The 12,358-nt window shown below is 36.0% G+C and overlaps 2 protein-coding genes across 2 annotated transcripts; one reads left to right on the top strand and one right to left on the bottom strand.

Annotated features, from left to right (window-relative positions):
* Window positions 1-5,160: 5,160 nt before the first annotated feature.
* On the bottom strand, window positions 5,161-5,676 carry LOC108595830 (gram-negative bacteria-binding protein 3). The gene has a single exon (XM_017981121.1). The coding sequence runs from the start codon at window positions 5,650-5,652 to the stop codon at window positions 5,263-5,265; it is 390 nt and encodes a 129-aa protein (XP_017836610.1). The 5' UTR covers window positions 5,653-5,676; the 3' UTR covers window positions 5,161-5,262.
* Window positions 5,677-6,992: 1,316 nt separating this feature from the next.
* Window positions 6,993-8,006, top strand: LOC108595840 (trypsin-2). The gene is made up of 3 exons (XM_017981131.1): window positions 6,993-7,223; window positions 7,279-7,555; window positions 7,613-8,006. The coding sequence occupies exons 1-3, from the start codon at window positions 7,039-7,041 to the stop codon at window positions 7,970-7,972; spliced, it is 822 nt and encodes a 273-aa protein (XP_017836620.1). The 5' UTR covers window positions 6,993-7,038; the 3' UTR covers window positions 7,973-8,006.
* The last annotated feature ends 4,352 nt before the right edge of the window (window positions 8,007-12,358 follow it).

The following is a 12,358-nucleotide window of genomic DNA, read 5'->3' on the forward strand; positions in this document are numbered from 1 at the left end:
ATAACTGTTGATTTGGCTGTTTGGTAATGAACTTAATTTCTGATCCGCTATCAAATGCAATATAAAACTTTTGTAATTTTTTGTACATGCAACGCCCGTTGCACTGTCAAACTTTGTAGCTGTACATGCATTCGCTTGTCTCACGCTATTTTCTCTTTTAATTTCTGTACACTTTTTTCATCATTTCCTGCACTAAACACGCTACAATGAGTTCATCGTGCCATGTTTAACTGAGCTTTGCATAATTTTTTGAAATTATAACACGCTTTGATGTTGACGTGGCACAAAGGCATGAGCGGCATGCTGCGTGGGGCAAAGTCAAATACAAGTGCAGGCGACAAAAATAAAACAAAAGCCAAGTAAGACACAGCACACAGTGAAGTGAAGTGACAAACTTGAAGCTGGGATACCCTTTGAGCAGGACTTTTACTAGTACGCGTAGTTGCATAATCATAATTTTACAAAATGTCATATTAGCTTAGGATGCTAGGGTATTGAAACGAAAATCTCTTAAAAATGAGTGCAAAATAAATAAGCGCACTTTTTTCTCATTTCCGTTGCTTACTTTGACGTGTTTAGTTTTTGATGTGAAGCAGCCAGAGCACTGCAAGGGAAGATGATTAAATTCGTCGACAACGTGGACAACGTTGATGGTGTCTCCATTGGGTGTCTCTTTGTCTGCATCTTGTAGGCAACTCGCTAGCTAGCTCTCTGTCTCTCTATCTCTCTCTCTCTCTCTCTCTCGCTTCCACGCTGTTTTCTGTGTGTAAACTTTTCTCATTAGAAAACTTTTACTATTTCCGCTACTCAACGCCAAACGCAAACAACAAACAAACAGCAGCGGCAGCAGCAGCAAAAGCAGTGACAAAAAAAATCAAATAAAACATAAAAACGCACACCCAACGCCAACACCAACACCAACACCAAAATAAACAAAAATAAGAATCGAAACACTGTGCGTATTGTAAAATATATAAATTTGTTGCGCGCCTACAAATGAAGCGTGTTGCAAGCATTTTAGCAATTTGCAACAGCAACAGCTGTCGCTGAGCATAAAATTCGCTTTATTTCATTTGATTTGTGTCAGAAGTTGCCATTTGAAAATCAATAAATCAGTCGCGTTTAGCTTTAGAGCTCTTACCTTTAGCGTCAACCTCAGACTTCAATTCAATCAGATTTTCTTATTTGATTTTATCAACTTCTGTGCTGATGCTGCCGTTGCCGTCGCCGTCGCCGTCGCCGTTGCTGCTGCTGCTGCGTTTTCCTGTTTCCTGTGCGCAACGTACTTCTAATTTGATTTTCAGCCTGTCGATTTACAGTTGCTTCTTAAATTGATTTAAAGCAATAGGAACAAAGGCGCTGAGTGCTCTAGATAATACGCCAGTAATATATATAACAATTTAAGTGCAAGTACTGTTGCTGTAGTAACTGCTAAGGTACTTGGCAAAATGCTTTAAATGCTCAATAAATCATTTTTGCTGACTTTAAGTATTATGCTTAGCAGCAGTAGTATAAAATTAAAAATATATTGAGCATGCATTAGCCAGTCTTTTAAAAATAAAGTCAGCTTATAGCAAAATATTTAAGCCAAGAAAAACAAAAAAAAAGGTTTTTGATCTAATTCCAATTCAAGTAAAACTAATACGCAAAATTTTAGTAAACATTTTTATACAAAACTTGTAAACTTACAAACATAACTTTGCTGCTTTTTGAATATTTATTTGCAATACGCTTTAGACATTAACTTTAGTTGGACTTGTAGTAGCCACCACATGAAATCATTTCATAATTGTAACTGCACTCATTCGGCTCATCTTTGTGAATTGCATGACAAATTTTCACAACATTTTGGCTTAATTTATTAATAAGATATCCATTTTTCACAGAGGCCATTTCTGGGCTGCTAGACGATTCACGCGCTTGACAGTATATAAAGCATTTAAACGCGTTGCGTAACTCAGCCAGAAAGGGTGAACTTGGATCGTTTACCATAGCTTGAACAGCTTTAATTTCGTCGTCAGTCACATTTAGCTGAGACATGCACTCCGAATAATCCTTTTGTGCTGAGCTTAGCTTAAAGTGGATATTAAGAGACATATTAAATATATATATTATTTGGAAAATATTCAACTCACCTGTACGGTGTGCATAACAATAGCCAAAAATAATATAAGATATCGAATCATTTTTAAATTTTTTAAATAGCTGATGAAAGCAAAGAAAACTAGTTCCAACGACTTTTAACGCTCATTTTTAACTACGCAGCTTTTATATAGTTGAAGCATATAAAACTCAGTGACAACGTGACTTGAATGCGCCCATTATGCATCAAGTAATTTATAAAAATTTTTCAATACACTTTGAATATTTACTTAAGAAAATGATCTAGTCATAAAGTTGCATTAATTTGTATTATTTGTTGTTGAATTTCAAAAGCAAACGGATGAAATTTTCATAAAATTTAAAATAATCACACTCATTCTGCTTATATTTATGCTTTTCATCACATTTGTTCACAATCTCTTCACCAAATTTATCAATAAGGTATCCATTCTTCACAGCGGCCATTTCTGGGGTGGTAAGGTCACGAATATAACAGTACATATAGCATTGATAGGGCTTTTCTATCTGAGTCGGAAGGGGGAATTTTGGATCGCGTACCCAATCCATGACAGCTTTAATATGAGTCATGCACTCCGTATAATCATATTCTTAAGATTCAGATTAAGACAAAATATAAAATATATTTTAAAATTCTTTAACTCACCTGAGTTGAATAGAAAAAAACAGCCAACAATAGTATAAGAAATCGAATCATTTTCTAAGTTTTTTTAAATAGCTGCTGAAAACAAAGTAAACTAGTTCCAACAGCTTTTAACGCACTTTCTTAACTTCGTAGCTTTTATATAGTTGCATCATATATTACACAGAGACTACCTGAGGTTGCATTAATTTTTATTGTTTATTGAAGGCAAAAATTTGTTTTTAAAACATTTGCATAATACAGTCAACCCCAGTAAACAGTGGACAAACCTGTATATGTAGTTTATATTAGTAATCTAAGTATATAATAAAAAATAATAATTATTAATGTCGATGTCGCAAGTTCTGGTTCCGAAAGTCAACGCTATGATCATTTGGCTGGCAAATTTTGAGCATTATTTGATTTGATGTCTGTAGCTGAAATTCAGGATTAGCAGTCTTAACTATCAACGCTATAAAAAATTCCACATTTCATGGAGTTGTCTTGGGCAAATTTGATGCAATTACATTTTAGAAGTTAATAGCTATAAGTTAATAATGTAGATATATTCGCTATACTATAATCTATGTTGTTTAAAAATGTCATCATTTCATTTTTAATGCACAAAGCTTGAGAAGAGTTTGAGTTTGACCGCTTTAATGCAAGATAGACGACATTTGGAAATTGTAATTGTAAACAAAATGTATAGAGAATTAAAATAATTATTGAATGTTAATAACTGAGTTTGAAATATAAAAATTGCTATGCTAGAGAATGTCCGAGTGCAATTTAAAATGAAATGTAAGCATGTCTGCATATAGAAAATGCAATTACTGCATGCGCCATTAGTTGTTGCCTATGTACGTGTGTGTGTGTGTGTGTATGTGTGTGTGTTTGTGGCAGCATTTAATGCAGCATAGGCATTGGTATAGTTTGGAAGCTGCCAATTGGCAAAGTGGCACAGCGAGGCGAGAAATTTTCAGCACTTTGGCCTAATGCAAACATAAACCAGGAGTAATGGACATTAAGTAAAGCTCTAGAGCGAAAGGCCACACGCCCCGACCATTGATGTCCAGGAATTGAAATGTGTGTGTTCGCTTGTCACTACTAAATACCCACTCAGAGTGCTGCTGCTGCTGCTGCTGCTGCCGCTTGTCGGTAATAAGTTCAATAGCGTAAGGACTGCGATTACCGATTGCCGACTACTCAGTGCATTGGGTGCAACGTCACGTGTTTGTGGAAAACGGATTGCCTGGAATGCCTCACGAACCGGATAATGATCAACGAACTGTATACGTTTCCGCAATCGTAGTCAAATCGACAAACATGCACTCAGTCCCAAATTCAGAGCCAGACCCAGACCCACACCCAAGGGGCGAAGACAAGAAGCTGTAGCCCAAGCAGCTTATGCCGCTCGACTGCACGACCTACAAAGTGCCATCACTACATGGCCCAGCCCACTGCTCACTATCCACTCTGCACTCTCTTTGCTGTATGTTGAGCGCTGGGTACGCGCCCCTTGGCTCGAATGTTTTGCATTATTGATAAACTGCTCGTCGTCTGCAGCGCCTTGGCAAGAAATAAAGCAACGCCAAAGAATATTTATGACACTTGCCATGCACCAACAAACAGTATAAAAAATACATATATATGTTTGTATGTTTGTCTGTATATGCGGCAAGTCTGGGGGCGCACGCCCCAAGGCGAAACGTGTCATGCATTAAGCGCTTGAACGTGTGTAGCTGCCCCTTTGATACCCTCACAAAAAAAAAGGATTACAAATGTGCTGCGACTTTTGAAGCAGCAGCTGCTAACTCGCTGATCAGCAAAATACTTGATTTAAATAAACAAATTTTAAAGCAGTTTTACTTTCTGTAAGCTCTAAGCTGTAAGCATATTTCAACATTTGTTGCACTCTTGATGAAAAAGCAGCCGGCAATGAAGCGTTTAACGCATTGCACAAAAAGCAAAGCAAATCGGAAAAAACTACATATATATATAGAGAGAAAAAGCATAAAAGTGCGCAAAAGAAATTGTAACGCATTTGCCAGACCAATTTAGCTACAGTGAGTGCAAAAAATTTGTGTGCACGTTGCCGTTGTAATTGCATTTGCTTTGTTGTTGCTTACAGTGCGAGATAAAAAGTAGTAGACGCAACTAAAATAAAAAGTAAAACTTAACCAACAGTTGAACGAGCCTCAAAGGCTCAACTGGGTGTGGCACTTGTAAGGCTTGTAAGTGCAACTGTGCGTTGCTATTTTATAGCAACAATATAGCTTATTTATTTATGATTAATGGTAGCGTTTAAAAGCGCATAATTGTGCCTGGCAAATTTGATTAACACAACTAATTAAATACATCACACAGTGAGCGATGACGGCGGCGGCGGCGCTAAGTGTATAATAAATGCATTTGCATTAAAGCGTATTATATATCATTTTATTTTTTTTTCATACCATTGCATATTTATTTAAATATCAGTTGAGTTAATTGCATTATGCGCTGGCATTACGCATACGCTACGTGCGCTGCTGCTGCTGCCGCTCATTGATGTACTCGGTTACCACATGGGCCGCATCATCCTCGCGATAGCCCAACCCGTTATAGATTACATACGTCCAGTAGTAGAGCGTATCGCCCAGCTTCAGTGCCGTCTCGCGATCCCGAAACGTCCAGCGTTCGCGCTTGGCTCTGGGTATATCGCGCGCCCAACGACCCGCCTCCAGGCCATCGAACTCCTCATTGAGCTTGCCGTGAAATGCAAACAATGAGATGCCCGCCTCATGCGGTATGGATACCTCAAATCCTCTGGGATAGAACACACGCACTTGCGCTTTGGGCACCTCATACGCCGCAGCCAGCAGCACGGACAGCCACAAAATCGAAATCGAGCACGAATTTAAAAGCATTTTCAGCTTCAGAGTTGAGCGCACTTTATGAAATGCCAGCCAGCTCTATACATGATGTACAAATATTAAAATATAGATGCGAGTACATTGATAAGAACGCAGACAGCTCTGATAAGGCGCAAGCTATTTTTAGTTCGCACTCATTTGTATTTTTACCAGGGAGCCCAAAATTTACTCTTTAGCTTGAATTATAAATATTATTTGGCCGCCAGTCAAACAGTCATCGCTTTGTTTTAAATATTAAAACGCTTACTTTCAAATTAATTTCTAACATTACCAACAGCTTAAATCATATATTATGTCAGTCATTTAGCCAGTTAATAATTTAAGGGGGTTGCAGCTTATACAAATATTATATTAATACATATGTAAACCATAAATATTCAAACATTTTACTTAACTTCAGCAGCAGTGCAGAAATATAACTGAGCAATAAACTTAGGATTTTCATTCACGATCCATCTGTTTATCTGGCTACACCCATGCAAGCTATCATCGAATTTGTTATAACAAAAACTAACTGTGCTTAGCAACGTATTGATTTCGAGATACGCTTAGAATTATTCATTTATTTAATCTTTAGAGCTCTGTTTTTTATATAAATATAAGTATATTATAAAGAAGCACCTGAAACCAAAGGTAGACCAATAACTATTACTTTTAAATTTAACACGCATTGCTTTAAATTTCAAATCAAAAAAAAATAGTGCACTCAAATGATTTCCTTCAAATTGAGCACACTCGACCAATGCCACTAATTACCAATCTACAAATATACCAATCTAATAGTTAACTTCAATATTCACAGTCGCTGGCGATTCCATATTCAAGAGTATCAGAACGTTAGCTGCGCTCACCTTTAATGCCTCAGCTACATGTTTCAAAATGAAATTAAAGCGTGACGGATCACCAATCATTATTTTATAATTTCAATCAGTTTATTTTCGAGCTTTGGAACTGAGTGATGCATACATATTCTTGTTCAGCAAGACAATCTGAGTCGATATAACCATGCCAGTCTGTCTGTCAGTATGGGCAACAAGAACTCAGAGCTACAGCAGCAGCAGATTTAACTTACTGTTACCAAAAATTATTAATAAAAAATATTAAATTAAATAACTGATTGAACATTATTAAAATCGTTTATTGTAGATTATTTTTTTGTTTTATTTAAGGAATGTGTTATGTTGTTTGTCATATGGTAATTGATCTGTGTGATTCACAACATTTTGAAGGTATTTTCAATTTTGGATACACTAATTGCAACAATCGGCCGTACTCAGCTTTAAGCTTCAAAACTCGCCTAGAATTGAAACAAAACAAATTTTGTCTAGAATGTCTATAACATTTGCAAGAATTTGGCTAATATTGTTGGGCAACGCTTTCATGGTTTATATAATAAGCGCACTTGCCACGCCCTATTATGATGACGATAAAATTGATAATCTAGGTAAATACGTGGTCTCCATAAGATCGCGCACACCCCATCGCTACTATGGTGACAATCATTATTGTGGCGGCGCCATAATTTCCCGCTTGTTCATTTTGACAGCCGCTCAGTGTGTTATGGAGTGAGTATTACTTGTAAATTCAAGACAGTGATGCCCAATCTAGTTCTATCGCTAGCCATCGTTACGTTGTGTATAGGGCGCGGTTTCTATTTGTAGTGGCCGGCACACCCAACAGACTTAAGTTTGTGAGAGATGAGAGCGTGGGTATGCCGGCAAAGCGAGTGTTTGTGCCGGAGAGCTTTACGCTTTTGAATATGAATAATATTGCACTTATACTGCTCTTAGCGCCTCTGCCCGAAGACAATCAACGCGTGGGGATTATACAATTGCCCAAAAGGCCAGCCATAGCAGGAGAAATATATCAAGTAATTGGCTGGGGTCGAGTCTTCCTGGTTAGTAATCTAGACTAGAGCTTGCTGTGCAGACAAACTATCGATTTCTATCACTAGGGTGGATTCTTATCTTCCAAAGCGTTGATTATCGATATAGATCTGCAGAACGATACAGTTTGCAAGGACTTGCTGCAGGACTTTCAGCCAGGTATGCTCTGCGCTGGCAATTTAGAGAGCACTGAGGATGAGCATCCCTGCGCAGGTGACTCGGGCAATCCCTTTATGAGAAATCTAACCGTATATGGCATTGTTACATACCAACTGGGCTGCGGCCAAGAACATGTCCCCTCCATATACACGGATGTATATTTTCACCTCGATTGGGTAAATGATATAATGACCAAAAATAGCTCTGGAGAATTCAACATTTGTTTACTCTATGCATTACTTATGCAAATTACATTGCTTGCTACATAATGTTTCCATAATTAATCAATTTTATATGCTGTAATACACGTTGCTATGTTTATCGCTTTAACATTTGGTTGCGTTAAATTCTTTTAATTTAATTTTACACTTTCGTTACAGTTGACTTTTGTATTTAATGTTAACCGATTGAAAGTTTTTCATCTAAGCGAGATAGAGGGAGGATTTTGCAACAATCGGGCTAGTTTAAGAAGACACAGATTCCTTTTTTGGAGACACGATATTTTTAGCTTTTATCATCAAAACTAAGTTTAGAATACTTTCAATATAATCTCCCTATAAACTTGCTTCGAATTGGTTAAATAGATTTCAGTCTAAAGTATATGAGTGATATCCTGAATTATGTTGTATCTTGCCTTAAGCCATAGAACACAGCCGTAATTAGTATCGGAAAGATGGGTAACATAGTGTCCAGTCTTCATGCTCAAGAAGGATTCTAACATTCGACACACTAGAGTCTGTGATAATTACAACTGAAGCGTATACTATTCAGTTTTAAAACAGATTTGTTGCAGCTAACACATTCATAATGAATTCCATTATACAGTTGTGTTTATTGTTCTGCTTTGCGCTGGTTAGCTTGTCGAATTATCTTGTAACATCTAATCCAGCTTAAGTATTTCAGATAATCAGTGCAGCAGACATAAAAAAGATACAAAAGATTGAAGCTGCTTGTATGAAAAAGGTTCAGCTAACCAAAAAAGTGAAAGTCAAAGTATTGAATACGCATAGCCCCGGCGGAGATTTGTCTAGCGTAGATAGAAGCTACAAGTGCTATATAAACTGTATATTTGAGAGCACTAATATGAAGGATGCTAGTGGTAAATTCAATATACAAAGATTTCTACTTAAGAATCCGCTGCTTAAAAGCATAACTGATGAAATTAGAGGATGTTATTTTACGCATAGCAAGGAAAATGATGCCTGTGAGTATTCCTTTGCCATGCAGGATTGTATCAAAAAGTTTGTATAAAATAAAAGACGAGATTTCATATGAAGATAAGATATCAAGAATATATGCCTGTTAGCAACACTTACACAACTTTATGATACCCTTTAACGTTTTTCGTAAATTATCACAGTGTATAAAAACATGTGCAATAAATGATTTTATATATTTTAAATCAGAATTTGAGACGCATACAAATAATAAACTCGTTTGCCCTTTGGCAATCATCTCCTTGGGTTTGATTATCCCAGTATCTAATTATGTGCGTGTCATTATTTATCGAACCTGCATCCATTGGCATTTTCTCGATAAATGATTGACCTGAAGTAATTCCGAAAGATTTGAAAATACAGTCGTAAACGCATTTTATGCGACTATCCATATTATTCGAATCTTTTTTCGGATTCATTAGCCCATAGACTATTTCGAGTTCGCTTAAGCCCTGATCACGCGCAGCATTCATACACTTTATTATATTATCCGTTTGAATACCTATAACCTAAAAATTGTTAAATTTATTAGGCTAAAAAATATACGGACATACATATATTGTTCAAAGCTTACCATAGCAATGGATAGTAAAATACACAGTTGTGTTACAAAATGCATCGTTCAGTTGTAAAGCTTGAAAATAAACTGATTGAAATAATGAAAATAAACTGTTTAGTGCTCCATAAATTCACGCTATAACTGTGACATGCATTGACATTTAAGAAGAACCAATAAATTACATTTGTAGCTGGTGCATCATATATTGAAACAGGAATCGCATGAAAGCTGACCGCAGCCAACTCTTTTATGCACTTTGATTGGGACATAGCCAGCGACTTTCTTTATACATAGGATGAATGATGATTGAATATCCGAAGGTATTCATCCGATCGGTCTGCTGCCTGTGATTGAATCTTAAAGAAGTATTGTGGGCATAAATTGATAATTTCGTGTTGTCCAAACCAGCTTTATTTTACAATTTCGGAGTCGGGGTGACAAAATTAAAATTTGTAAGCTCAAAGCGATCTGCGGTAATTATACCCACATACCAAATTTGGTAACTCTAACCCCTGTTGTCTCTGAGTTATTGCTGCTCATACTGACAGACAGACGGACATGGCTATATCGACTCAGATTGTCTTGCTGATCAATAACATATATACTTGGTAACTACCATGCCTCCCTTTATCTGTTTCATATATTTATACAACTTTATGATAACGTTTAATATTTTCAAAAAGTGTATAAAAACAATTATGTGCAATTAATGATTTTAAATATATTAAATCAGATTACGAAACGCAAACAAAGAACAAACTCGTATGCCCTTTGGCAATCATCTCCTTGGGTTTGCTTATCCCAACATTTAATTACTTCCGTGCCATCATTTATCGAACCTGCATCACTTGGCATTTTCTCGATAAATGATTGACCTGAAGTAATTCCGAGAGATTTGAAAATACAGTCGAGAAAGCATTTTATGCGTTTATCCACACCATTCGAATCTTTTTTCGGATTTACTATCCCATCGGCTATTTCGTGTTCGCTTATATTTTGCGCAGCTTTCATACACTCCAATTCATACTCCTTTGGGCTACCCATAACCTAAAAATTGTTTGATTTATTAGGCTAAAAAATATACGGACATACATATATTGTTCAAAGCTTACCATAGCAATGGATAGTAAAATACACAGTTGTGTTACAAAATGCATCGTTTAGTTGTAAAGCTTGAAAATAAACTGATTGAAATAATAAAAATAAACTGTTTAGTGCTCCATAAATTCACGCTATAATTGTAGCATGCATTGACATTTAAGAAGAACCAATTAATTAAATTTGTAGCTGGTGCATCATATATTGAAACAGGAATCGCTATAATCCGACCGCAGCCAACTCTTTTATGCACTTTGATTGGGACATCGCCAGCGACTGTCTTTGTAGGATGAATGATGATTGGTGTGAATATATCCGAAGGTGTTTACTCGATCGGTCTCTCTAGCCTGCGGCCGAATCTTAAAGAAGTATTGTGGGCATAAATTGAAATTTCGTGTTGTCCAAACAAGTTTTGTTTTACAACTGCGAAGTCGGGGTGACAAAATTAAAATTTTAAAACTCAAAGCGATCTGCGGTATATACCCACATACCGAAATTTAGTAACTCAAACACCTGTTGTCTCTGAGCTTGTGTTACTCATACTGACAGACAGACGGACATGGCTGTATCGAACTATTTAATGCATTTCTTTCAGTTGTTATATTATAAATTAATATCATTACACATTAATTAATAAAAAAAATTACTTACATTACACAAACATTGCTAATTGGTCCAGATACGCTACCCAATGCAAAGATCTTGATTAGTTTTGTACCTGATGTCAATTTAATTTGGTAAACCTTACTGTAGAACTTACATCATTAAGTACCTTTTGCACTAACTAATCTACCGAAGAGCTCGGACTCATCAAACGATAGGCAAAGGAATAACAGTTAACTAATGTTTACTAATTATAATCATTGCTATCTGATAACGTTCACAAATAATCGAGAAATATTTCGAGAATTCCTGAGATGTTCAAAAATTTAAATACATTAACAAATATTAAGTTCAACTTTATTTGTTTATTTTATATTTATTATACTCTTATCTAAGTCGCAATGCAAGTAAGTCGCACCATCATCAGCATAGTTTTATTTGATGGCATGTAACTTATTCAAGCCGATGGAAAACCATTCAGATCACCGTCCTTGTATACAGTCCAGTTGCGAAAGAAGTTCACACTTCCATCAAAGCGACGCGCAATTACCAACCAGGCCCAACTACAGTAGAATCACATAAGATCTGGAAAGGAGGCAACTTGGGATATTGCGCTGTAATTGTAAAACTTCAATCCCAAGTAGGACAACTACTAGGATATCCACGCTGTGACGGAATCAATGCTTCCGTGTCGTTCAAGATAAATTCCCTTGACTCTATTGGATCTTGCGGTAGAGCACAGCAGCTTGCAATAACAACAGCTGCTAAAATAGATAGTCTCATCTTTTGTTTTTGAAAGGCTTATTAGAACTGAACGGCTTTCATTATTCACACAAGCTTTTATACTTTTGGCTTGAATCTAATATTTAATCTATATATATTTTACTGTCGTAGCTGATAATCAAGAGAGTGTAAGTAAATGTTAGGAGGAAATCGAAAATAAATTAATAATTTATTGTATTGTTTCTATAGAAAAAGATAAAAATTGAAATGAGTTAATAATAAATTAAAGATATAATTATACTAGCTTCCTACTATAGAGAGATAAGAGTTTACTCATAGTGAAATATTTATTTATACGTATTATTTTCATTTATCATTTTCACCTTATGTCCAATTTCACATCATAGAATATATTAATTTATATTTAAAATAAACCGCATACTAACTTTGCAATA

Source organism: Drosophila busckii, chromosome 2R, assembly GCF_011750605.1.
Source record: "Drosophila busckii strain San Diego stock center, stock number 13000-0081.31 chromosome 2R, ASM1175060v1, whole genome shotgun sequence".
Taxonomy (NCBI): Eukaryota; Metazoa; Arthropoda; class Insecta; order Diptera; family Drosophilidae; genus Drosophila; species Drosophila busckii.

What these genes read in the sequence shown, in the direction of transcription:
- LOC108595830 (XM_017981121.1), bottom strand. Translation starts at nt 5,652, where the DNA reads ATGCTTTTAAATTCGTGCTCGATTTCGATTTTGTGGCTGTCCGTGCTG.
- LOC108595840 (XM_017981131.1), top strand. Translation starts at nt 7,039, where the DNA reads ATGGTTTATATAATAAGCGCACTTGCCACGCCCTATTATGATGACGAT. An exon ending in GCCGCTCAGTGTGTTATGGA is followed by an intron (nt 7,224 to 7,278) that starts GTGAGTATTACT and finishes TTCTATCGCTAG; the next exon opens with CCATCGTTACGTTGTGTATA. An exon ending in GCTGGGGTCGAGTCTTCCTG is followed by an intron (nt 7,556 to 7,612) that starts GTTAGTAATCTA and finishes TTCTATCACTAG; the next exon opens with GGTGGATTCTTATCTTCCAA.